General features: G+C 50.8%; 1 protein-coding gene across 1 annotated transcript in view; it reads right to left on the bottom strand.

The window, feature by feature from the left end:
* Positions 1 to 23289, bottom strand: part of ADCY3 (adenylate cyclase 3) — an 81100-nt gene extending 57811 nt beyond the window's left edge. The window contains exons 1-2 of the mRNA XM_045549172.1: positions 23193 to 23289; positions 21820 to 22694 (exon numbers count right to left, since the gene is read on the bottom strand). Coding sequence (XP_045405128.1) covers positions 21820 to 22494 — 675 coding nt within the window. The 5' untranslated portion in view covers positions 22495 to 22694; positions 23193 to 23289. The remainder of the gene's footprint in view (positions 1 to 21819; positions 22695 to 23192) is intronic.
* Positions 23290 to 25550: the final 2261 nt, after the last annotated feature.

Genomic DNA, 25550 nt, shown 5'->3' on the forward strand with positions numbered 1-25550 from the left:
TGAATACACGGAGGAAGCAGGAGAGGAGGGGAGGAGGGAAACGCCAACCCCACAGTCCTCCTATGACTTCACACGCACCAGGCAAACACACCTTTGCGTCCCCCAATGTGAGAAGCACCCACTGGAATGCCCCTCTCCCCCCTACAAGCCCACCACGACTACGCGCCTCCTCACGCATGCTCACTCCAGCCAGATCTTGCAAAGGGCCAGGTGGGAAGGCAAACCTTCCTGAGCTCTTCAAGCAAGAGCTGGCACAGAACTCCGTCGCAGTGCTCTTGGCCCCCTGCTCTGCTTTGAGACACGCAGGAATCCGGAAGCTCCGAGTCACGGCCACCAGGAGCGAAGGGAGAAGACCCTCGCCCTGAGATCAGTGTGAGCCGTGCTGCAGGCCAGGAGTCGGCCACTCGTCCTCCGGCCCCCCGCACCTCACAGGCTTTACTCCCGAGAAACCACGGCAGGCGCCAAGTGATCTCTGTGGATGGGACTGTCACCCCCATCCTTTCTGAGGGGTCTTCCCTAGGACAAGAGGAAGGGTGGCGCCCAGCCAGCAAGGCAGCGGCCACGGCCACTGGGGCTCTGCGGAGGGACGCTGGGTCCTGCCGGCACAAGGGCTCTCACCACCCGCCCAACGGTCCCTCACGGCAGTGTCCAGGGCTCACTCCTGGGCCTAACTCCTCCCTTCCACCACGCCACTGTTTCTCAGCCTAGAAACACACACTCGGGCTTCCCAGAGAGCTCCAAAGCAAGGCCCTGCATCCCGAGGGGTTCCCAACTTCCACACTATTTCCTTTTGGTTTTCACCTAATTTGTCCACTTACTGGTGTGGCACTTTTTTACACACAACAGCCCCGCTCTGGATTTCTTCGCTGTCATCCTCAGGTGAGCGTGGGATTTAATGCCTGGGGGCACCACGTTCCCGGGCATCCTTGCTCTGTGGGCCCCCGATGACCACACGCCCCAGCCTCCTCTCAGTGAGGCCAACACTCGGGACAGCAAAGCACCGTGGTGAGAAACGGAGTCCCAAACTCAGGCTGGGGTGGAATTCCAGCTCCACCACCTTGGGCCCTGAAGTCACACTTTTGAGCTCGCTCCCTCCTCCGTGAAACACGACAACCGCAGTGCCTGCCTCGGGTGGACTGTGAGAATTCCTCGCCATGTGTGTCAAGTGCCCAGTATCTCACCCTGCCAGACACATGGTTCATCTGAATAAATGTTACCTGTTATTATCAGGCATATTATAAATCCCCAAGATTACTACTGAGCTTTATTCCCAGTTTTCCAGCTTTCCCAGTCTCCTTGAATGGGTCAAGTTCATTTTCATCTCCTGGGAAGGTGACGTGTGTCAACGGTGCCCAAACTTGGCTGTGCTGGTATTCTAAGGCTCTACCCTCAAGCACTGCTTTAGTACACAGACCCCCGTATCCTCTGGTTCCACATCTATGAAGTCAGTCAACCTCGGATTTCAATCACAAACATTCAAACACGTTCAAAACATCAAAAATGTTCAAACTACTGTAGCTCCCAACTGCTTTCCTGCCCCCACTCCCCTCTCCCATTGCCTGTCAGGTCTCCAAGGTACAATTATAGCGCTGCCTATGTCCCTGTGTGCCGGCTGGGTTTCAAGCCCTGCAGTGTAGCTCCAAATCCTGACCCAGGACCTCGCTGCCCAGGTGGACAGCTCAGCTCCTGTCCTGTCCCTTTGCCCGTCTCATGCTAGGAAGCCCCTCATGGCAACGCCAGCAGCTGCTGGAGCCGCCTGCCCGCACCAAACTGACAGTACCTCCCAGCCCACAGTGACTGCTTGGTGTCTGGAGACCAATTAACCTTCCAGCCACTAGTCAAGTCCTTCTCCAGCCCCTACAAACAACAGGGGGCAGCGTGATGCCATGGAATGAGCACTAGCTTTGGAGGGAGACCAACTCCAAGTCTATCATCCCTTAGTAAGTCCCTGAAAACCTCTCTTGGCAACCTCCTGGGGGAAAATGGGGCTAACAGCCTCAATACTACCTCCATTTAGGACATCTTCGCCTAATCCAAGGTCACAAAGGTCTTCTAGAAGTTTTATAGCTTAAATCTTACTATGATCCAAGTTAATTCTTATATTTGGGGTGAGGATTAAGATTTTTTTTTCCATATGCATATCTGATTATTCCAGGATCGTTTGTTGAAAAGACTACTTTCTCCATTGAATTACACTGGCACTTTTGTTGAAAATAAATTGATCATATATGTGGGTAATTTCTGGACTTTATTCGGATTCATTGACCTAAATGTCTATCCTTAGGCTAATACTATACTGTCTTGATTATTGTAACTTTATATTTAAAATCAGGTAACATAATTCCTCTCATTTTTTAAAAAAAAGCTGTTTTGGCTTTTCTAATTCATTTGTGTATTCATATAAATTTTATAATCATCTTATCAATTTATATAAAAGAACTAATGGGATTTGGATTTAATTAAATCTATAACAATTTGGAGGAAGTGACATCTTAACAATATTAATTATTCTTATCTGTGATCTCTCTGTTAATTTAGGTCTTCTTTAATTTCTTTCAGCAATGTTTTAGTTTTTACTATAGAGATCTTGGACATATTTTGCTAAATATACCTTTAAGCATTTCATGGTTTTGGATGTGACTTTAAATTGATTTTTTTTCAATTTCCAATTGCTTGTGCTAGAATATACAAATTCAATTTTTTAATATTAATCCTGTCACTTTCAACCTTGTTAAACTCACTTACAGTAGTTTTGTGGCTTCCTTAGGATTTTCAACACAGATGGTCATGTCATCTGAGAATGAAGACAATTTTGTTTTCTTTTCTTTCCTATTTCTATGACTTTTTTCTTGCTTTATGGCATTGGCTAGGACCTCTAGTACAAAGGTGAAAGAAGTAGTGAAAATGGACATCCTTATCCTGTAGATCTTGGGCACAGCAACATAATTTAGGGGCCCAGTACAAAGTGAATAGGAAGGCCCCTTACTCAAAAAGCAGGAAAAAAAAAAGTGCCATTAAAGGTACTAAAATATAAAACTTTGTCCTCTCCTCTGTGGTCTTTCTCCACTTGTAGTGGTGTTTTTTATTTGCTACCTAATGTTGTTCTAAGAAAAGTTAAAATGCTTAATTATTAGCATAGATTTACCATCTATCTTCATATTGTGCAATGCCAGCTTTAAATACAAATGTAAGAGCATGTAATTCATATACAGGATCACTGAAATGAAGCAATTGGTATTTCATGGCTCATATGTACCGACGTGTTTCACTCTTACCAGAACAGTGGAAATGCTGCAGAAAGCTAACAACTGTTTTCATTTCACTTCTTGATACATCGCACATTCCATTAACACGCCCCACTTTCAGCTTACTGATGAGTATAGAAGGACTAAAAGGAAAGGAACCGTGGTTTGTCCATCTTCCCCTTTCTATGTCATCAACTTCAGCATTAGGTGGCTGGCTAATCCAGGAAGCAGCATGAATAAGAAAGAGATGATGGAGTTCTTTGATGTTCGTGTCTCTGAGAGAGAATACCACTGCCTTCTTTCTACATTCCAAGCAAGTTCTAGTTTGAACAGAGAGCATAGAAATCTCAGGGGTGTCAGCACCTTCACTCAATTAGGTGTAGATACAACACATTATTTTGTACTTGTTTTGCATCTTGCTGAACCCCTAGACATCATGGGTTCACCAGAATTCCATGCTGCTGGGGCATCACAAATACAATCATAAACGGGACAGGAAGAATGGCAGACACTCATATTGTGTGTTTTTCCTCTGCTCATGTGGCATGTTCCATTGTCTCAGCAGACTTCAGTTACAAAACGTAAGTTTTAAAATTGTTAAGAATTTCAGGACTGTACAAGTTATGTGCCCATAAAGCAAACCCTACTTAGGAGGAGAGCATTCAGACTTTCACAAGCAAATATGATGTAGGTTTTTCATAGAAGCCTTTTCTCAGGTTGAAAAAATTCTCTACTACTCCTAGTTTGCTAAGAGGTTTTATCATGAATGGATGTCGAATTCTGTCAAATGCTTTCTTCTGCATTCATCGACATGACCTTATCGGTTTTCCTTTTAGTCTGCTAATATGTTGAATTACACTGATTTTGAGATATTAAAATAACATTATATTCTGGGGAAAATACCCGCCTGATCATTATGTATTATTCTTTTTTATTTTTCCAGATTTTATTTGTTAAATATTCTGTTAAAGATTTCTGCTTACATGTTCATGACGAATGTTCATCTCCATATTGTTTGTCTTACAACTTCGCCCAGCAGTTGCTCTCGTATGGTCTCACAGGGCTTTACCCTGTGCATAAGCACGTTGATATTCAGCAAAAGATTCAAGGGGGCCCCTATACAGATTCCTGGAGTTCTTTCTCTTTGCAGCTTCCTCCTTTTGGGCATTCTGTTCTAGAAACCTTGGCCTCCTCAAACTCTGAGCTCTGTCTCCTCAACTCAGTGATATTGCCAGTCTCTGTTTGGGTTCTCCCTCACAAACAGAGGTGGAATTATCTTCAGGTAGAAAGCCTAGGCAACGATAGGGCTCACTTGGTTAGTTATCTTTTTCCAAAGAATCACAGCTTGCTACTACCTGTTTCCCCAAACTGTGCAGACTTTCCCTATATTTTATCCAGTTCTTAGTTATTTACAGTGGGAGGGTAATTCCAGACTGTCTTTCTCACTCTTGACTGGAAACAGAAGTCTCTCATCATCTTTTTGATAGATGACATTGTGGTAGTTCAGAGGGATGGAAACCATAGCAACCTGCCCTCTTTCAACTCTATCCCTCTTGCCCACCATACAGGTATCCCCATCTTTCCCTAATGGCCAGCTGTAGTCCCCAGTCCCCAGTCCAGCCACATTCCTCCTCCTCCTCCTCCTTTTCCTTCTTCTTCTTTTCTCTCCCTCCCCCATCTCTCTCTCTCCCTCCCCCAGACTTACAGAAGGTACCATCTACCTCCATTGCTGACACTAACTTCAAAGCCTGGTTCAACCCCCCGCCCCTTAGCATAAAGAGCCAAGACTCGGGAACTGAACAGAGCAGAAGCTGAAAACCAGCCCCACCTTCCAGCAGCCTGCGCGTCCCTGGGAAAGCACCTCAGTCTCCCCCGAAAGCTCCACAGCACTGGGGTGAGGATCAGAGTACTGGGCACAGCGCCTGGCATGAAACAGGTGCTTGGTCGGGTACGCCCACCTCTGCATCACTATTATGCTGCGTGTGGCTGTCTGTTCTCACCTCTCACCTTCCCATAGGTGGCTTTGAAAAAGTCTCTCACCAGTTTATGGGAGGAGTGTATGGAAATCTTCACAATCAGATGGAAAGTTCATCGAGGGCAACAACCCAGACTTTTCCCTATTTTGCACCTTTTAATATGCTGAGCACACAAGTACGTCCTTGGTATATCCTGACTGAATGAATCCCCCTCTCCTATACTTCCTCTGATTGCTCAGGTGAGCTACCTGTGTTCCACCACATACAGGCAGGTTCCTATATAGTCTGCTGCTCACAGCCCTCACTTTTGTTGCCAGAATAATCTTTCTGAAGGACAGCTCAGCTCAGGTCACCTGCCTGCTCCAAAACCTTCAACGACTGAAGAATGAATTGCCTGAAGAATGTGCTCAAAGCTGTCTCCTGTGGCCTTTTTGGTCCCCCATTTCAGATCCCAAATTACCTCCTAGTGTCTCCTGTGGCCTTTTTGGTCCCCCATTTCAGATCCCAAATTACCTCCTAGACTTCTTTCTTACTGTCTCATACACCTAATTCTCAAGTCAAAGGTTCCCTCATCTATGTTCACCCCCCAGATCTTGGTTCACAAGCAATCGCCTCCCCTAGCAAGTTAGGGCTCAAATCCGACAAGCCCTTCAGGGCCCATATCTCAGTCCTGCCTCCTCCACGAGGCTTTCTCTCTGCCTCTCTCAGTCTGTGTCACAGAGGCCCCTGGAGGGCTTGAGGACCAGCTTTCTGTCTCCTTGGGGAGAGCCCCACCCTCAGATCCAGAAGAAAGAAGGGGAATGAAGCTGCGGTCTCTGGGATGGGAGTAAGAATGATGCTCATATCGGAACGCGCCTATGCAGGACTCTCCTCCCAGAGAGAAGCTGGGCACACAGCACTTCAGGAAGGAGTGAGTCAGGCATCATCTCTCCTTTTCCCAAAGGGAAAAATGAACCACACAGATTAAGCAATTATACTCAGCCAGAGGAAATATCCTTTAAAGATCTTCACTTTCAGATTGGTCTCTCAATGTACCCTCTCAAGAGTTGGCAAACAAAAACAAAAAGAAACCATTCCAGCCTCTGACTTCCTTTTCATAAAGCCGGAGGAGCAGGAGCAGGCAAACATGTCCCATGAAACCACACAGCTCCTGCCTCCAGGTCCCTGGGGAGCTGACCCTGGCCTGGTGAGGCAAATAGGATTCCTAAGACTGGGAGAACAAAAGCAAAATTTACTACACAGCCAAGAGCAGCGCAGCAGTGGCAGATCTGCAGCCTGGGGAGATCCCTGTTTTACACTGGAAACCCTTTCAGCAGCAGAGGGTTCCAGCACCTTCCGGGCAAGCACAGCCACAGCAGGTCACCTGCCCTCCCTCCATCTCCCCCACCATTCCCGTCGCCTTCCCGGTACAACCGCACAACACTCCACCTGCCCCCTCTCTCCCAGCTCAGTGCCCCACATCCCAGTGTCACCTGCTTCCGAAGCCCACCTACCCCTCCCACCCACACCCTTTGTAGCTCCCCCGTCTCCACCTCTCCCTAAGCAGAGCCACACGACACTCATGAACAGTCCCTGTTCACAGGAAAGTCTCTTTGGGTTCCTGTCTCCTTTCGATCTCCTGTACCTGTCACAGGTCCCTGCCCCGGACACAAGCTGGCATCAGGGCGGTTATCAGCTCCCTCTGGAAGGTGTTGGAGGAGCACCGGCCAGGGAGCCAGGACACCGAGGCCACAGACCAAGGCTCTGACATGGGCTCTCCATGTGACCTCAGGCAAGTCACTTCTCATCTGGGCCTGTGCATACTCTTTTCTGGAAAACTCGGTAATGTCTCCTGCTCTCACACTCTCCAAAGCCATCCCTCCAGGCAGAAGCAGTGGGCGGAGGGGGAGAGGAGGCAGCAGGAACAAGACCCCTTAGGTGCAAACCCCAGCTCATCCCCACTTGCAAATTCCACTCATGCAGAACGCGACGTGGCACCTCCCAACAGGGAAGCGATTTCTGGTTTTACATAGTTACAGATAAACATAAAATAATAATGCTTGCATTTGGATGAGGCTTTGTGGTTTACAGTGCTTTCCTCACTGTCTCATATATTTTTTACCACAACCGTGTAAGAGCTGGCAACGTCATCCCTGTCATAGCAAACTTATGAGCGGGCACTATTCTAACAGTTCTACCTACGCAACTTGAGATCACAGACCTGCTGAGTAGACACCTAGTGACCCGAGTCTGGTTCTTACTCACTGGGCACACACCCCTCCATCCCTTTCATTTACGGAGGAGGAAATCAAGTCTCAGCAAGATCAAATGGCCTGAGATCCCAGCACCTACCGAGGGGCAGAGTTTAAACTCAACTCCTGCTCACTGATGAAATGCCTATGAAGTAGACAAAAGGAGAAATGCAAAGGATGTCAGCACTCATCGGGACCTGGGGACCATGGAGCCTCGCCCCCTCCCCCACACAGACGCCCAGAGAGGTTAACTGAGCTGCCCAGAGCCCCTGGCACCCAGCTCCAGGCCTGGCTTCCCTCCTCCTGGCACACTGCCTCCCTCTCCACAAACCACCACGCAAGGTGACGGCCGTATTGATTTGATGCCTTCTCCAGCCCCAATGAATAAACCACTTCCTTGGGACCAGAGCCCGCAGCAGGCACCCAGCCCAAGGGCAGGCCCTCGCTCTCAGCTGGGATGCTGCTGTCTCCCTGCCACCCCTGCCATTGGCCTGCCAGGCCGGACTGTCCCTGGGTTTCCTGCTCAGTAGGACCTTAAAAGGTTCTTGCTGTCACAGACGGAAGCAGACAGGAGCAGCCTGCCAGACCAGCCTGGCTCTCCCTCAGCTCCAGGGGTGGCCACAGTTCCTGTCAGAGGCCACCAATGTGGACCTTGAGTGGGACTGCCTGGCTGGAGGAGGAAGGGCTGCAGGCTGCAGGTGCAGGCGATGGCCTCAAGAGGAAAACTACAGCCACCAGAGGGACGTGCAGAGTTTTACTTCACTGATTTGCATAAACTTATATAAATAATCTATCAGTTCTAAATGTACATATATTCACATAAATATCCAAATTCATAGACAGATGTCTGGAAGCCTCCACACCAAACGTGTGGCAATGGTTACCTATGGGAAGAGGAGCAGGGGAGGGAAGGAGGACTTTCACTTGTATCCTTCATACTCCTGCCTAGCTTGAATTGTTTTCTAACAACAGCATTTGTATTACATAGAAGAAAATCGATATTCATATCTATCTTTAAAAGGGAGCCCAAAGTTAATAGTTACTCTTGAGGGATAATATTATGAGTAATATTTTTCCACATTATATAGTATTTTCCAGGCTTTCCATAGTGAACATGTTCATTACTTTTATATTAGACTGAACCATATGAAATGAAATTGCCATTTTTTTATAAGTTGAAAGTGATTGGATATTGACAATTTCATGTAGTTGAACCTAATAATAACTCATGTATCAATATTCAACAAATATTTATGAAGTGACTGCTCTGTACCAGGCCCATATCCAGACAGTAATAAACTTTTTTTTAAGAAAGTAAATGAACTGAGCAGGGCCTCCCTTGCAGGCAGAGACCCCAGGTCACTCGTCTCTGAACCCCTAGCACCCAGAGACGTGTGCAAACCTGTCCCCACAACCATGTTTGCCAGCACAGAAAGATAAAAAAGCATATAGACACAAAAGAAATGTCCATCAATAGGCCCACAGCTAAAATTATACATTCTAAATAACCAGTGACAAATACAGCATCTCAGTAAGAAGATGGCGGACAAGGAAGGGATGTGTTGGACTCTGATTAAGTTGATAATCGTACTGACCTCTGCTGATCTGGCAGGAAGACAGAGAAGCAGCGAGGAAGGGAGTTGGCAGCAGGGGTGTGCAGGCCACAGAGGGACACTAACACACCCTCCAGCCCTGAGGAGTGGGCTGGCTGCACGGTCCCTGCGAAGGCCTCCCTGCCTCCCCACTCCCTTAAACAGCACAACCTGTCAGACAGGGAAACATTCTGTCAGTCTCTACAGAGCTGTCCGGGCATCTAGGCAGCAGTGAGTTTCTCTATTTAACTTAAGTTTTTATGCAGATGATGGTTCTTTCATTAAGGCCTGACCTCTAAACTCTCCAGGAGGGGGGGACCACCCCACAATCCTAGATGTGTACAGTTAGAGAATTTATACCTCCAGTATTTGTGTGCTGCGATGACGTAGGATGGACAAGGTTCTGGGAGCAGGTTGGGGCAAAATGTATGTCAAACAGGAGGCACCACTCCTGGGTAATGCGTCTGCAGCTAGAGAAAGTGCCCAGGACAACGTAAGGTCCAGGAACCATGTCCCTGCAGACTTCTTGTAAAAGTGAGATGGGTTAGGTCGAAGAGGAGACCAAGGGCAAGCTCAATGGCTGCACTAAAATACTGGAGGTGCTGCTGGGGGAACATGACGGACAGATGGGTGTCACTTGCTGGGGACAGACTAGAGCCAGGACAGGAGCCAGGACAGGGTTTGCAGCGGGACCACCCCATCTGCAAACCAACTGACAGAGGGCAGGCTCCTCTCTAGGAAGCTCGTGCATTTATTTCTGCTCCAACTTTTGGAGTGTTTCCCAAGAATCAGTTATGTTTAGTCCCAAACTATTTATGCCAGTTGTTTTTTGGTATTATATTTACATAATTTAATTAAATATAACCTAAACAGATAAAATATGAATGTGAAAGGAAGATAGCTGTTTCTAAGAAAAGTAAAGTGAGTATTTTGGAAATTTTTGATAAAAGTGAGTAGCTAAAAGAAACTGCTGTTGAATTAGAGATAGGCAAGACACAGTAGAAATTTGGCCAAAGGAAAAAAAGTCTTAAAAATCTAAGAGGATTCTGTACTCAGATTAAAAAAAGGGGGGGGGCACAAAGAATAGCAAGTAAAGTACCTATATATGAAGGAAAGAACTTCCCCTTCAACAAAAGATCAGCAGATGACTGCTCAGCTAAATGACTTTCAATTAAAACAAGCTATTTAAAATACATATAAATACAGATATGTATATACAATTTTTGTGATTCCTGTATTTTACTGACTTTTTATAAAATCTACTGAGTTTTAGTAGGTTGCACACATTTTAAGTGGATATGCTGGTGAGTTCTGACAAATGTGTATAGCTGCGTGACTACACCCCCAGTCAAGATACAGAACACTGCCCATCACCCCAAAATGGTCCATGGTGCCCCATCCAAGTCAGCTCCCTCCTGGCCCCACAGGGTGTCTGTTAAGGTACCACAGCTCTTCTCACGCTACAGGTGACCCTTGAACAACATGAGTTTGAACAAGGGGTCCACTTACGTGTGGATTTTCTTCCACCTCTGAGACAGCAAGGCCACCCCCCCTCCTCTCCTCCTCCTACTCAGCGTGAAGATGAGGATGAAGACCTTTATGATGATCTACTTCCACTTAATGAACAGTAAATATATTTTCTCTTCCTTATGATTTCCTTAATAACACTTTCTTTTCTCTAGCTTACTTTACTGTAAAAACACAGTATTTAACACATATAATGTACAAAATATGCATTAATTGACTGTTTAGGTTATCAGCAAGGCTTCGGTCCACATAGCCTATTGGTTAGTTTTGGGGAAGTCTAAAGTTTTATGCAGATTTTTGAATGCGAAGAGGTCACTGCCCCAGGCCCCACGTTGTTCAAGGGTCACCTGTATATCGAGATCAGCTGCCGACACCTGTGCTCGCATCTCTCTTTTGTTGTTTACTTGTTCCCTTTTCTCACACACAGTAAAATTCACTTTTTGGGTATATAGTTCATGTGTTCTGACACACAGTCGTGTAACTACCACAATAACTTAACTTTTGACATCAATTGACCAACTACCTGTTTCAGTCTCAAAGAAGACGACTTTTGACTGCATCTGGCTCTGGAAGACTTGGCTTTGAGACCAGCCAGCGCTGCGTCTCCCCGGGTAAGTCTGCGAGCCTTCCTCACCCTCACTGTTCCTCCTCCACTTTCTCTTCTATAAAATGCCAGCGACAAGAATATCCACCTCACAGAGTGGGTGTGAGGACTGAGTGACATAATGTAGATAAAAAGACCTACGTAAATGTGATTTGTAACTAGTTCTAAGAGAGTCTTCAGACCAAGGAGGTTGTGAGGGACAGCAGGTTCCCCCCATCCTCGGAGAGAGGGAAGGATCAGAGGATGTGTCGGGGACACCACAGCAGAGCCTCCGCACTGCCTGCAAGGTGGACAGTGAGCTCCACGATCCTTCCCTCCCCTAAATCCAATGATAAGTCTCATGAGTTGTGTGTCACTAACCCTAGTGAGGAGGAAGGACTCTAAAACACAGAGGAACCAGTGAGGACACCATGCAAGCCCACGTTCCCAACATGATGCTATCGGTTTGCAACCAGACCACCTTTATTCTAAATAAAAGAACCAAGTTCTACACAGCTCAAGTGCTTTGACCCAATGAAAGAGCACGTTTGTCATTCCTCCACTCCACAGCACTGCAGAGACCTTCACTGTGTCTCCCACCCACTACCTACTCTTAATTCATTCCTCCCAAAAATATGGTATAAAGAAAAGAGATATGAAATGAAAGGCCACTGTCATAATGCCAAAAAAAAAAAAAAAGAGAGAAGAAAAATCTTCATCAAAAGCACAGTATTCTTGGTCCTTGTGGAGAACTTCGTGTAAAAAGTCCATTCTCTGTAACATGTACAAGGCAGCCAAAACAATAGTAGCCCTGCTTCTAAATTTCCTCCCCACTTCTGCTTCCTATGCCCTGTTACACTATTGTGCTGTTTGTTGTGTTTCTTCCCAATTATTAGAATTAGTTAACAGAAGCCCTGCCCAGCAAGCAAAGCCATGATCACTCCAGGAAGATGTGAAGGTAAAGTTTTTTTTCTTAATTACTATGGGGAAATGTTCAGTAATTGTGAAGATATGCATTTTGAGGTTTCTTTTTAAAAGACAGATATCTATCTAGGAAAACCGAATATGGGTATTTCCTAAACAGGGGATGAGGGCCCAACACCCAGGCAGGGACTGGGGAACGAGGATGGGGTGGGTAGGGCCGAGCCAGGACAGATGTCAGGGGCTCCCCAGCCAGGAGGCAAGGGCAGCTCTTGTGGCAGCCAAGGAGACCTCGAGACATCCCAGAAGGAACACGGAGCTGCTCTTCCCTCCCCTGGGGTTGGCCTAGGCTTTTCTAACATTCCTTTTCCTCGGAGCCCATAATAACAACAACGTCAGCGACAGCCAGAGCAACAACCATTTCTAGTCCCAGCTGCGTATCCTAGGGAAGAAGACGGAGAAACTAGACTTAGATTAAACAACTTACCCAAGATCTCACGGCTGGGATGTGGGGGGCCAGGAGGTGACCCAAGTCAAATGACTGCGAAACCAGGGCTTTTACCCAGAGTCCCAAAGCAGAAGGCCCACCCTGAGTCTCACAAGGTCCCTTCACCGGTCCCTAAGTGTAGAGGCCAGTTGGGTCTGAGATAAGACACATGCAAGGGACAGAAAATGCTAACTAAATTAACCACCTTATGTTAGGCCCTTTACTGAAATAAAGAGGCTATGTCCCAAATGTGTCCCCGGAGTTGGGCAATATAGTATTAACAACTACAACCCCAAATGCGGGGCAGACTAAGGTGTTCCCAGAGTGCTCAGTACTGCCCCCGTGGGAGATAAACTGTGAGCACGTGCGGGAGTCCTGCAGAGAGAGCACAGAGCGAGGCTGTGGGCCACGGTCTCTGGCTGTCCGACAGTCATCCACACCAGGAAATGAGCCCCTGGGAGGCACAGCCGACTCCGGGCCTTGCCTGCGGTGACAAACCACTCTCAGCACCACAAAATGCCCTTTGCTCAGATTCCCCTTCAGGAAATGACGGATTTGGTTTCTTAGGAATCAGCAGCAAATTTGTACCACATGACAGACATGGTCTTACCTCCCCCATCCACCTACCATGATCAGGCTGGTGACCAGGCCCCAAGCTTATTGGTCAATCTTAAAGAATCAGGCCCATGGGGACAAATTCCTCAGGGCCTGTCCCCCTGGGCGAAAAGCTCAGCCCTCAAGGGCAACTGGGAGCCCACCTAGAGCCGGACAGGCGGCTGCTGTGGCCTTGTGATACGAGATCCGACTCAGCTGACACCAACGACGTTTCATGGAGACCAATCTTGGAAGTGGTGTGTGAACAGCAACCACAGCCACGGAAACCTTGGGAAAGTCCACATCCAGTTGCTCATGTGGGGCTTTTGAATGGAGCTAATGAGAGGGGCAGATTTCTTCTGAAACACATCACTCACTTCTCTGTTTACAAGAAGGAAAGTGTTCTCAGGAAAGGAAGGAGAAAAAGGAAAGGAACAGATTCATTTCTAATCAAAGGGAATTCCTTAGGAACCACAAAGAGGAATTTCGCTGGAAGAAACAGCTGAAAACATGAACAGAGGCAGGAAGAAGCATTAGATAGAAAATGAACAGCAGGAGAAAAGGAGTGAGATAATGGGCTTGTGGATATAACATATAAATAACAATAAAATGTAAATGATAAATAAATAAAATTGGTAAATTAAGAGTAGCCAAATGCCCTACAGAAAAGGAATAGTACAACATTCTGCAATATTATACAGCATTTTATAATTTAAAACATTCTTAGCAATAATCCTTTTATACCAAGGAGAAAAGTGCCAGTTGATGACACAGAAAAGATATGAACAAAAGGATAATGAATAAACTTGGTCTGATTCATTCATAGTTCAAAGATCAGAGATGGTCTGCCAAGATTAAATGCATTAATAAAGAAATAACTAGCATTTGCATGGCACTGTGTAGTCTGTAAGTCACCTCTACATACATTATCCACCCCTCCCCCACAGGTAACACAGTGACACTCTGTGCCCTTGTTTGCCAGATAGGACAGTGAGAAGCAGTCCCTCACCTGGCACCAGGGCCCCACCTTGCCTTGGCTTAAGTCTCCCCAGTGCAAGGGAATCAATGGCACAAAATACCATCAGACAGGGGCTGCCTCCTGTTCCCACATGGTCCATCCACCTGCTACAGGCTACCCGGGACAAGCAGGGACCTGGGCAGGAAGCAAAGACAGGGACAGGTTATGGGTGGGGTCCTACCTCTTCCCCCTTTGATTCCAGACACTCTCCCTGGGTAACCCCTCATCCACCCTACAGCTGTAGGTACCACTCAAATGCTGATGATTCAAAAACCTGTAACTCTCGACCTTTCTTCTAAGCTCCAGATCTTGAACACAGGGCCTCGTATACGGAAGGTGTTCAATAATTATCCACTGAATAATCTGAGAGTTCCACTTGGATGTCCCATAGGCACCTCAAACCAAACTCATCCCCACCCATCATTTCTGTCTTGGGGGGTGGCCCTCACGGCATCATGCCTGGATGACTTCAATAGCCTCCTAATGGGTCTTGGCTTCACTCAAGTCCACCAGAATGATCCTCCTAATAAACACAGATGAGACCCTACATGTCCCCTGCTTCAATTCCTGCCATAGAATCTAATCGTAGTAAGAATAAAGCCCCAATTTCTTAGCCCTCCTGTTCTCTGGCTTCTCTACACCCGTCTCTCCGGCTCCTGCCACCCATTTGTGTCCCTGTTCCATGGTCATTCTCACCAGCCCCAAACAAGGGAGAACCTCTATGACTCTGACTGGAAAGCCCTGTTCCCACTGCCCCACCTGGCAAACTCCTACTCATCCCTCAAGACCCAATTCAATGGCCAGCTCTTCAGAAACCAGCCTCAGTTTCCCTAGGCAGGCTTGCTCTCTCTAACAGGACTTGTGGCACAGCCTGTGAGCTCCCTGAGAGCAGGGGCGGAGTTTTATTCATTCCTGGTATACCCTGCCTGGAACAATGCCTGCAGCCCTGGAAGATGTTTGCTAAGTGATAGAAGAAATAAGGTTACTCCCGAGACTGGAGGAGCCACCAGGGAAGATGGGACTTGGAAAGCTCTTACTTGGCCCAGCCACTCTTCTGTAGGATCTTATGCAAATCATTTTTGCCCAAGGATGAGATTAGAACTAGGACAACAGGATATCAATGACTCATTTTCTGGGCTTCTAAAATCTCTCCTCTATTCCTGCTTTTTACCTGGACCAGAAAGGATCTTCATTAACAAGTGGCAAAGGAGTACTGATTAGCACCCTTGAACAGTTATATAAATCATGCTTTAAAAAACTATTCTCAAATCACTTGGATTAACACCAGAACATTTCCTTCAGTCTTCTCTATCTAGCCAAAAATCTATCAAACTCCCAATAAGAGTTGATGAGGAAGGAAATAAAGGTAAAAGCAAAGCTGGAATGAATATATTCAACAAACATTCATAGAGTGACTGCCACAACCACAGCACTGCAGGGGGCTGTAAAGTAATCCTACTATTGGTCTTAATCTTCCTTGAGGTAAATGACAACCTGCCAAGAGAAACACACTCACGTGTTTCTGAAGTTTGTGCACGTGCAAATCCCCACCTCCTGGGGAAGGAATACAAACATCGCAGCCAGGCTGCCTGCCCAGCTGGTATGTGCAGACAAAGGGACAGGACGGGTGCCGGGGTCGTGATCAAGCTGCCTGCCCTATAACCTGGCCCAGTGTCCTGGACACACGGGCTATTGCATGTTTGAGAAGGAAAGAAAACTAATTCTTATTGCACACGTAAGGCAAGGCAAAGCCCGTGCAGATAAACTCTGAGCTATCATCACCTTTTCTGTGCAGTGAAGTTTCTGAAGCTTTCCAAAAATCTTTAAAATGATCTATTGAATCCCACAGAGAATCAATACCTTAATGGAGTTACACACACCTGGCTCTGGACCTCATTTCTAACTTTTGAAGCATTCTGGGGTCACAGAGCATTCTGAACCCCACCCAGACTCATGGTTTTATTCAGTGCCTTCTCCCCAGCACCCCACCCCAACCCCGTGCCTCCTGGTGTGGTAGACAGCCACCATCCGTTCATTCCCTCCTCATATGCACGTTGTCACTCACACACCAAGGGGCAGAAGCAATTTCCTCTTGCATCTGAGTGAGCCTTGTGACTTGCTTTAATCCACAGTCATGAGCCTAGCCTTTAAAACTCCGGCACCTTCCACTATCTCTGAGACCCCATGCTGTGAGGAAGCCCAAGCTAGCCATGTGCAGGAGCTCCCAGGCTCCAGACATGTGAGTAAAGCCCCCTTGGAACCTGCCAGCATGGCCCTCAGCTGACTGCTGCTGGCCAAACAAAATAGTCGGGCAGCCAAGTGAGTGACCCCAGCCAGCGCCACGTGAAGCAGAAAAACAAACCCACAGAATCATTAGAAACAATGAACTTATTCTTTTAAGCCCTTAAGTTTGGGACTGTTTGTGATATAGCAATGGATAACTGAAACACGTGGTAAGTGCGTGGCTACATATTCAGCAAGGCCATCGAGAAATGAACCAGTCACATTGCTCAATTTCCTAGAGAGCCGAAGTATAATCCTTATTTGTTCAAGCTTGTGTTTTCCACTTTGGAGGAAAATGTTTTTAGAATGTACCACCACATTCCACTTTACACATAAAAGTAATTTAATATTTTCTTGATGAGTGTATCACCGTTAGGGACAGAAGTTACTACGCTGTCCTGTAATGCAGTGACTCCTGCAGCCACGGAGGGTGATGAGGGCCGTTGGCGGCAACGCTCAACACTGCACACAGCCGTGCTCCTTGATGGCACCCTTAGCAACACTCCTCATCCCCGAGTTGTTCTTCTAATGCTTGTGGGTTGAGAAACCAAAACCCAACCCTGCTGGAACTGTATCTCAGGGGCTCTTTCATGATTGCAGAAAAGGAGGAGCTCTGGGATCCCATTGCCTGGGTTTGAGTCCTGCCACTTCCTAGCTGTGTGGCCTGGATAAGTCATTTCAGTCCCCAACTGTAAGATGGAAATATCATCTGCCTCTTGCTGGAAGACACTTAACTGGAACACAGCAAGGACTCGGTGAGCGTGCCACCTTGTCACCGGCCCTGCTCTCTAGCCTTGACCTGCACACGGGGGTGTCTCTGAGTCCAAAGTGCTGGTTGGGGCACAAACCCATGGAAGTCTATCATCAAGAATGTGTAATTTGGTGGGGGACCGCTGCGGGTGGTGAGGTCTGAATGTTTACTCAGGTTGGACCACCCTACTGGGATGAACTGTTTATGAAGAAACTTCTAAGCAGGAATAACCTTGGAGTCCCAGCCACTCCATCTCATGGAGGGTTCACCATGACGGCTGGGCACACCAAGCCCAGGTGTGTGAGTGTGTGTGTGTGTGTGTGTATGTGTGTATACATGCATGCACATACAAAATTGCCCAGTCACTCACCACTGGCCCAGCTTGGGCTTCAGTTTCTGCTCTAGGAAAACCCGCTGACTATAAAGTGCTGATTTGAAATAATAAACACAAGGACTCTGATGTCCACAGCAAAATGTCAGTGAAATAATGTGGGTGAAAGGTGGGGCCTAAATTGTATATGTCCGAGGATGACAAGCTAGAAAAGCTGTTTACACAGACATAAGGATCACAAGCGGCCACAAAAAACTGCCACTGGGGAAGGGAAGGTGGGGGTGATTTTCTAAAAAGTTGTTTACATGTTCAATAACTGACCATTCTCCGTCACACGCAGATGGATCCGATGGCCCCCAAGGTCCCCTGCCATGCCTTTCCTCACATCCTACTTCCTCCACTGATGCCCGTCTACATACTCTTCGTGGAGGGGTGACCACTTCTCTCCAGTCCTGGGACAAAGGGCCAGGAACCGGGTTGAGTTGCCTCCTCCCAACTGTGCCCTGCACCTCTCCCACCTGGCTGCTTCCTGCCCCGCCCCCGCCACAGCTCCGGTTCCAGCTCATGCCCCTGCGTCTCTCACTCACTCCTGGCCACATACACACAAGGAACATTCTGTCATGGGCCTCTCCCTTCTTTGCATCCAATTCCAGGGGTGGGGGAGGTACTTTCTATTATATTTTAGGGCCTCTGTCTCTTGGCACTATTCTTCCATGTTGCTTAGCAAAGACATTTGGGGGCAACCAGAGAAACAGGAAGGAGGCCCAGATACCTGGGTTCCAGAGAAAGACAGGCTTTCAGAGAAGCCCTCATCCCCCCTTCCCACTCACCCATGACCCTTCCCCAGTTATCCAGCCCCCTACCTCCTTTCAACCTCACTGAGCCTCAGTTTCCTCATCTATGAAACGGCACCAGCAACACCCAGGATGAAATGGGACAATGTGCATGCAACATTTAACTGCAGCCTGCAGGCAGGGGGCTCTGGAAGCCACCCTCCCTGCTGCAGCGCCCTCCAACCCTAGGAACAAACGTTCCCTCCCTGGCTAAATGACTTGCTGTGTAATCTGCAGGTGTGGAAGGGCACAGCTTCGCTGTGTTTTACTTTGTGAATAAAGGTCTTCACAGGCTATTCATTCCACAGAAGGATTTTGCTCCCCAATGGCTTTTCTGCTATGAAATGAGGCTACAAAATATTTGGAAGGAGTTCCTATCCCCTACTTGGTCACAGACCCATCCCTTTCATGATGCTGTCAGAAGCTGACAGGTGGTGTACACTGGGTGTGTGAGGGTCTCTGAAGCAGCTCCCAGACAAAGAAATGCTCCCAGCAGTGTTGGCCGAGATTTCGGGCCCCTGCTCCACCACCCCTACCACTCAGCTGCTGGTCCTGGTCCTGCTCTGGCCCCTCCTGCCTGCTCAACGCATCCCAGGGCCAGTTTGCACAGTCAAGGGCAGGACCCAGGCAAACCCTGCCAGCCACAGCTGCTCCAGATCCATCCGCCCCCACAGCAGCCTGAGTGTCCAATGGTGTGATCCTCCTCACCCCCAGACACTGCAGGCTGCACAGCCCACACTCTTTGACCAGTAATATTCACTCATTAACTAACCAGAGACACCCCAGCCCCACCCCAATCCCACAATGCCTGACCACCGGCTTATCCTATGGGAGCCCCACCTGCTGGCCTCCTGAGAGGAGCCCAGCACAGGCTACCTGGCTGGCCTCTGGCACCTCAGGCTGCTGCGAGCCCGTGTGTACCTTCCGTCCTTCCCCGTGGAGCCCGTACGGATTTGGGGTATGGGGGCTGCAGAGGAAGACTCTTGACACTGGAAATGCTTCTTCTGTGCTGCGAGTGACAGCAGCAACAAAACCACAAAACTCACAAGCCCCCAGGAATGCAGGTGTCTGCTTCTAACTAGGAAGCTCAGTTCATCCCCCACCGGCCCAAGAGGGAGTCCCCAGCCAGAGTCAACAGATGATGGAGACGAGGAAGAGAAATGGAGACACGTGTGCAGGGAAACGGTGCAAAAGGTGGTGCCAGTGAAGGAGCCTGGAGAAAGTTCTGGGAGCCACCCTGGAGGGAAAGGGCCTGGCCACCTAGTTCTCACACCCCTTCCTCCGCTCCCCCTACCCAAGGAGGCAACCCAGGCCCAGAGGAGCAGCGGGGAGGGTGAATGACGCTTCACTCCTGGGCTCGGGGGAGACAGGCGTCCCAGGTGTCCCTCCCCACAGCAACGCAGGCGCCCTCGGCTTGGTTTCCAGTGTTCAGAGACTGAATACAGGGATGCTGCGAGTTAAGGAAGACTTCGGTGCACAGGCCTGGGAACCCAGGCACCTTTTCAAAAGTCACATTAGTCCCAAACAAGTGACTCAGAAGCTTCTGGAACACAGCCCACTGTAAGCTGGGGCCTCTTGCCTTCTATCTCAGGCTCCCAACTGGACCTTGAGAGCTCCCTTGCCCTCCCCTTCTATTCCATGTCAAGGTCGGGATCCCCTGGGATGCTAATATTTTTATTCTTGATTTACTTATTTTTCTTTTTTTGTTGTTGTTTCTTAAGTTTTAGGAGTTTTGTTTCTCAGCAGTGCCCAAAGGAGACCAGCAATCATGGGCTCAGAAGTGATTTCCAAGTAGTGACATGGTGAGGCGCCGAGGCCCTGGCTCAGCCCTGCAGCCTTGTCTGGATCATGGCCCTGCAGCCATTGTCCCTGGAAGCTCTGGAGCCTCAAAATAAGTTCCTGGGGAGATGGGGCTCAGAGCAACATGGACAGAAGGGTCTCCCCAAAGCTCCTCAGAGCTAAACTTTAAAAGGAACTGGAGACCAGCTAATACAAGCCTGAATGGAAATGACTGGTGTCTCTACTTAGTCAGAGACCCAGAGCCCCCTCCAAGCTGTGCCTCCTACTGAGATTTGACAGTCACTGTCCCCAGGAGGTGGGGTGGAAGGCAAAGGTCCTGTTCTCAGGCGGCTCTCGGTCTAACAGAACAAACACCTCACGGAACACACTCACGATGCTCCACCGCGCAGGAGCCCTGGGCTGGGGTCGGCACACCTGGGCACCAGTCTTGGTTCTGCCATGGATGAGATGTGTGGCCACGAGCTTGTTATTGCCACTCTCCGTGTCTCCTTCCTGCCTATGCTAACATCCTCTGACCACTTCTAGAACAAATCAGAAGGCTGGGGCATGAGTGGATAAAGTAGCAAAGGAGTGAGCTATTACGTCTGTTCACCTGACACCGCGCACTGCGGCCAGTCACCAGGGCCCTGTCACTGACCCCCAAGACTGCCGGAGGCTCAGGTCAGCACGAATTCCAGGCTCGCCCTGCCTCTCCCAGCACCTAGCAGGCCACTGCTTCAGAGTCGACTCCATCCCAGCCCCACCCTCCACAGAACAGAGCTGGAGCAGGAGCAGGAGCAGGGCCCTCTACCCACCAGAGAAACCCAGGGGCGGGAAGTGGGGAAGCCTTTCTCAACCATCCATCAGCACGAGGACGGCAGGCTGGGTGTCAAAGTCAGATCAAACATCTCCACCTTGTTCTCCGGTGACTGGTTTCCTGGCTCTCCAGGGACACGCACTGCCTACTGTCCCTCAGGTCCGGGTCTCTGCAGCCCCTCAGAGCCTGGCAGGGGACTCCGCACTCAGTGGGAACGCAATACTATTAAACTGGGACCAAAATTCCACCCCTTCCAGTAGAATGTGTCCTCCACGACCATCCTGTTTGTGCCCCCATACCACACCTTCAGTGGGGAGACCACCACTCCCCACATCACCTAACTGCACGGGCACCCTGAGCAGGACAGATGACAATCACAGCTTCCCTCTCCTCATGCGCTCCCCCCACATTCCCCAGGATCTGGACAATCATCACGTCACGTAGGCGGGGCAGACCTTATCCCCATTTGACAGCGGAGCACTGAGTCCACACTGGTCAAGGTCAGGCCAGAGATGGGAATCCAACGGAGCCCTCTTCCCCACAACAGGCCCTCCTGGTCCTTGATGGGATGAGCAGGATAGTGCTGTCTCAAGCCCAGCCCTGGGGGCCGTCCTGTTACCCACTCAGGCTGGGCTCAGGTGAACAGTGGCCCTGAGGCCCCATGTCCTGACAGCCCCGGTCTCTAGGGCCAAGCACAGGCACTGGGCTATAGCGGGGAGGTGCACAGGAGCTGACAGCCCCAGAGGTCCCGACACGTTCAGACTCAAGGGCAAAGATGACAATCCTTCCCCACCCCAAACAGGCCCCACCTGGGGTGAAGGCTGACGGAGGGGAAGGAAGGCAGGACTCACCTCCCTGAGCAGCTGCATCCCCTTCAGCTGGTCCTGCTGCTGCTGGGCCACGGTGACCCCCAAGACCAGCGTGTGCACAGCACAGGAGACCACAGAGATGACCACGATGTGGCTGAGGCTGAGGGGCAGCGTGATGAAGAAGGAGAAGACAAAGAAGGCCTGCCAGCCCACCGTGTCGCTGGCCGCGTGAGCAATAGTGAAGTTCAGGCCCAGGTAGGAGAAGATCTGGGCTGTCAGCAGCAGCCACAGCAGGTAGGGCACCACCTTCCGGGTGAGCCGGTCAGGGAGCAGCCCCTTTTTGCAGAGCAGGAAGAGGATGATGTCCAACACCAGCCCAATGCCGGCCACGGCGAGGGGAGCCAGCTTGTCGCTGGAGAAGACCACAGTGCACATGACCACCACGTAGCAGTCAAAGAGGGCTGCGAAGACCACCAGCACCAGCAGGGTCTCGTGGCGCTGCCTTTTGAAGTAGGTCTGGTAGAGGTTCTCCAGGGACTCGGGCACGAAGGTCAGCCGCATGAAGCGAGGCAGGCACAGGCAGGACCCCGAGTTCCGGACAGAGATTTCGTGGGTCCGGCCTACCCCACGGTCAGGGTCAGAGGGCAGGCTGACGGAGTACTCGGCTGAGTACTCGGCCGAGTACTCGGGCTCGGAGAAGCCCTGGTTCCGCGGCATCCTGGCTGGTGTCTGCTTCTACTGGCCCTGGAGAAGCGGAGCAGGGGTGGAGGAAGGGCTCCTGAATGGGTCGCCTACCAGGGCTCTCCCACACCTGGGGAGGGCTGAGGGCCTCTTCTTAGCTGGCACCGAGGGGCGGCCACCTCTGGCAGGAACGCAGAGTGGGTTTCCAGGGAACAGGTAGCACTGATAACCTAGAACTTAAAAGGACATTGCTAAGTAGAAGCACCTCCTCCTTTCTACCCTGTGGTTTCCGTCTGACCCACCCTACTTCTCATAAGAGACTCCCTGCTGGAAAAGCCTCCAAAACCAGAGCCTTCCCTGCCGCCCTCTCGCTCACGCCACTACCCACCGCACACATACTTAGTCCTGTCCGGGCCAGGCACTTAATTTCCTGTCCCTGGGTTGTCGAGGGGCCTAGCCACCTCTCCATCCCTGGCACTCGGTCTCTCTCTGTCATCTCTCCTTCCCGACTTCATCCCTGACTTCCTCGCCTAAATTCCCTCCAGGCCCAGTCCTTAGACGCTGGAAATAAAACATGCCAGAAAGAAGCCAGGGCCATCCTGGGGATTCCTGAATCTTCCTTCTGTTTACTTCCTTCTTCCACAAGCCCCTGGAGACTCGGCTCCGCTCGGGCCCCTTCCCAACCCCCGGACGCTGTCTTTCCCCCGGAAGCCCGGCCCTGCCCCTGCGTTTACCTGTGCGGGAACTCTGGAGCCGCGTGCTCCGGCCGGCCCCGCGTGTGGCGGGCCGGGGCGGGAGGGCTCAGCGCGCCCGGGGGCTGCTCCCGGCGGAGCCGCGCCGCCCCGCCCGGAGCGCGACTCCCCCGCCGTCAGGCCCGGGATCCGGCCGCGAGAGGCGCAGGGCTGCCCCTCAGCATCCACCCGCGCCCGGCCGCAGGAGGAAAGAGGCGGCGGCGGCGACGGGGGCTGGAAAATTCGGGGGCGGCGGCGAGCGCACCCGCCCCTGGAGCTGCGGCTCGGGGCCCGGGGCGGCGGCGAGCGCGGCGCGGCCGGACCCCTCCCTCCGGCGCCCGCAGTGGTCGCGGCGGCGGCTAGGGGCGCGCTCGGGGCCCGGGGCGGCGGGAGCGCGGGCCGAGGCCGGGGAAGCCCGCCAGCATCCTCTCGCCGCCCGCGCGGAGCGGAGCCAGCCGAGTCCGGGCGCGGCGCGCTGCACAGTGAGTCCCGCGCGGCGCCGGCGGCTCCGGGGCCACGCGCGCTCCGGGCCCCGGGACGCGGGCGGGGGCGGCGGCCCCTCCCTCGCCGCAGTCGCCGCCCTCTCGGCGAGCGCGTCTCGGAGAAGCGCGGCGGGGAGGCGCCCGGCTCCGGACCCGGGCCGGCGCGGGCGAGGGTAGCCGGGGCCCCCGGTGGCCCCGCGTTCCAGCGCCCGGCGGCGGCGGCTGCGTGGAAGCGCCGGGGTGGGCGGCAGGCAGGAAGGATGAGGTGAATCCACGCCTTTCCCCGGGCAGGCCCCGGCTTGAAGGATGAAAGCCCCGAGCGTGCCCTCCCGCAGGTGAGGCGCGCTCGGGGGCACCCCGCCGCCGCCGCCTCCGCTGAGGCTTCCTTCCGGCCCAGAGAGGCTGCCGCTGAGGTTTGGGGACCGCTCTGCCGACGGGCCTAAGTGTCCCCACCCACCCTGGAAGCCCAGCGCCTGAGCGCCGGGCCTGAGTTTTCTGCAGAGGGGCCCGCAGCTGAGCCCTGTTCTTGCAGGAAGAGGGTGGTGGCCCGGTGGGCACCAAGCACAGGTGGATCTAGGAGAAACCCTGCTTCAAAGAGATTTCCCGTGCACGTTCCACCTATTTGAGATGTGTTTGAATTCACACACTCTCCCTTCAAAGCGCAAATGCCCCTTTGAATGATTAAGCCTATCAGTCTCTTACACCGTAGTATGAATTATTCTCCTTGAATTTGAAAGAACACGTTGCTAAGATCAACTACAAGCTTTAGGAATTTAGATAAAGAAAGAGGAGGGTGATAGGTTGTTTTGGAGCAAAAGCATGTGTTGAGAGGTGGGGGTGCTAAGGACAGCCGACAGTATCAGGGGTCAGCTTCCCTGGAGAGCTGAAGAACCAGGCAGAGGAGAGAGAAGCTCAGCGATCCAGGCCCTGTACAGAGCTGCCTCCTCCCATCCCAGAGGGTCATCCGTGGGTGCGCTTTCTAGAACCTCAGGCATCCACTCACATCTCTCAGGGAGTGGATCCATCAGAGAATTGATCCTGTCACAGCTGTTTCTATCAGTCTCTCACACTAAGTCTGGAAACCTGAGAATCTCAGCCCAAATTCCTCAGAGCTTTGATTCCAAAGGCAGGGGACCAACATCAGATGTAGGAGGAGAGTAATCTGAAGAAAGCAGCACTCTTTTAAGTTTTAAAACATTAAGATAATGTTTTAATTTGAGGTCTAAAAATTTGTTTTGAATTGTCACATGATGTTAAAGAAGGGCGTGATTTTGATGTTTAACAAAGGGACATGTGTTAATAAAAGAAAAAAGGCTGATAAATAGCGTGCTTGGGCCTACTTTGGCACAAGGAACACCAGTTGCACCCTCTTTGTGTCCCTCCATTTCCTGCCACATGCTAGTCCCATGGTTGTCAGTGGGGAATGCACTGCTCTGCAAGGCTCTACTCCTGGGCCCCGAGCGTTCCCTGTTGAGCCTTCTGCCTCCACCCGTGCCCCCGCCTCCTCTCCACCCACCCTGTGAAGGGGGAGGGCTCCACACAGAGACACCCTGGTAAAAGCTCCCACCTCCTGCCTCTCTTGCCCGTGCCTGCCGGCCTCACTGCCCCCCACCCTTCCACAGTCTTCCTCTCCCTGCCGTGGGCACCTGCTCAGCAGGTTTGTGCTGAGAGCCAGGCCAGCCATCGGGAAAAACCAGAGTAGCCGTCCAGCCTGTGCCCTCAGGATGCTGCCAGCTCTGCCAGGTGCCACGTCTACCAAGGAGGCAGACCTTCAGGTGTACACAGGTTCCAGTCAGAGGCAACTTCTGGCTGAGGTGACCCGAGACAGGGCCTTTCATGACCGGAGGGAAGGATCTGCTTGGGCCTAAAAGGGGCACCT

This window comes from Lemur catta, chromosome 4 (assembly GCF_020740605.2).
Source record: "Lemur catta isolate mLemCat1 chromosome 4, mLemCat1.pri, whole genome shotgun sequence".
Lineage (NCBI taxonomy): Eukaryota > Metazoa > Chordata > Mammalia > Primates > Lemuridae > Lemur > Lemur catta.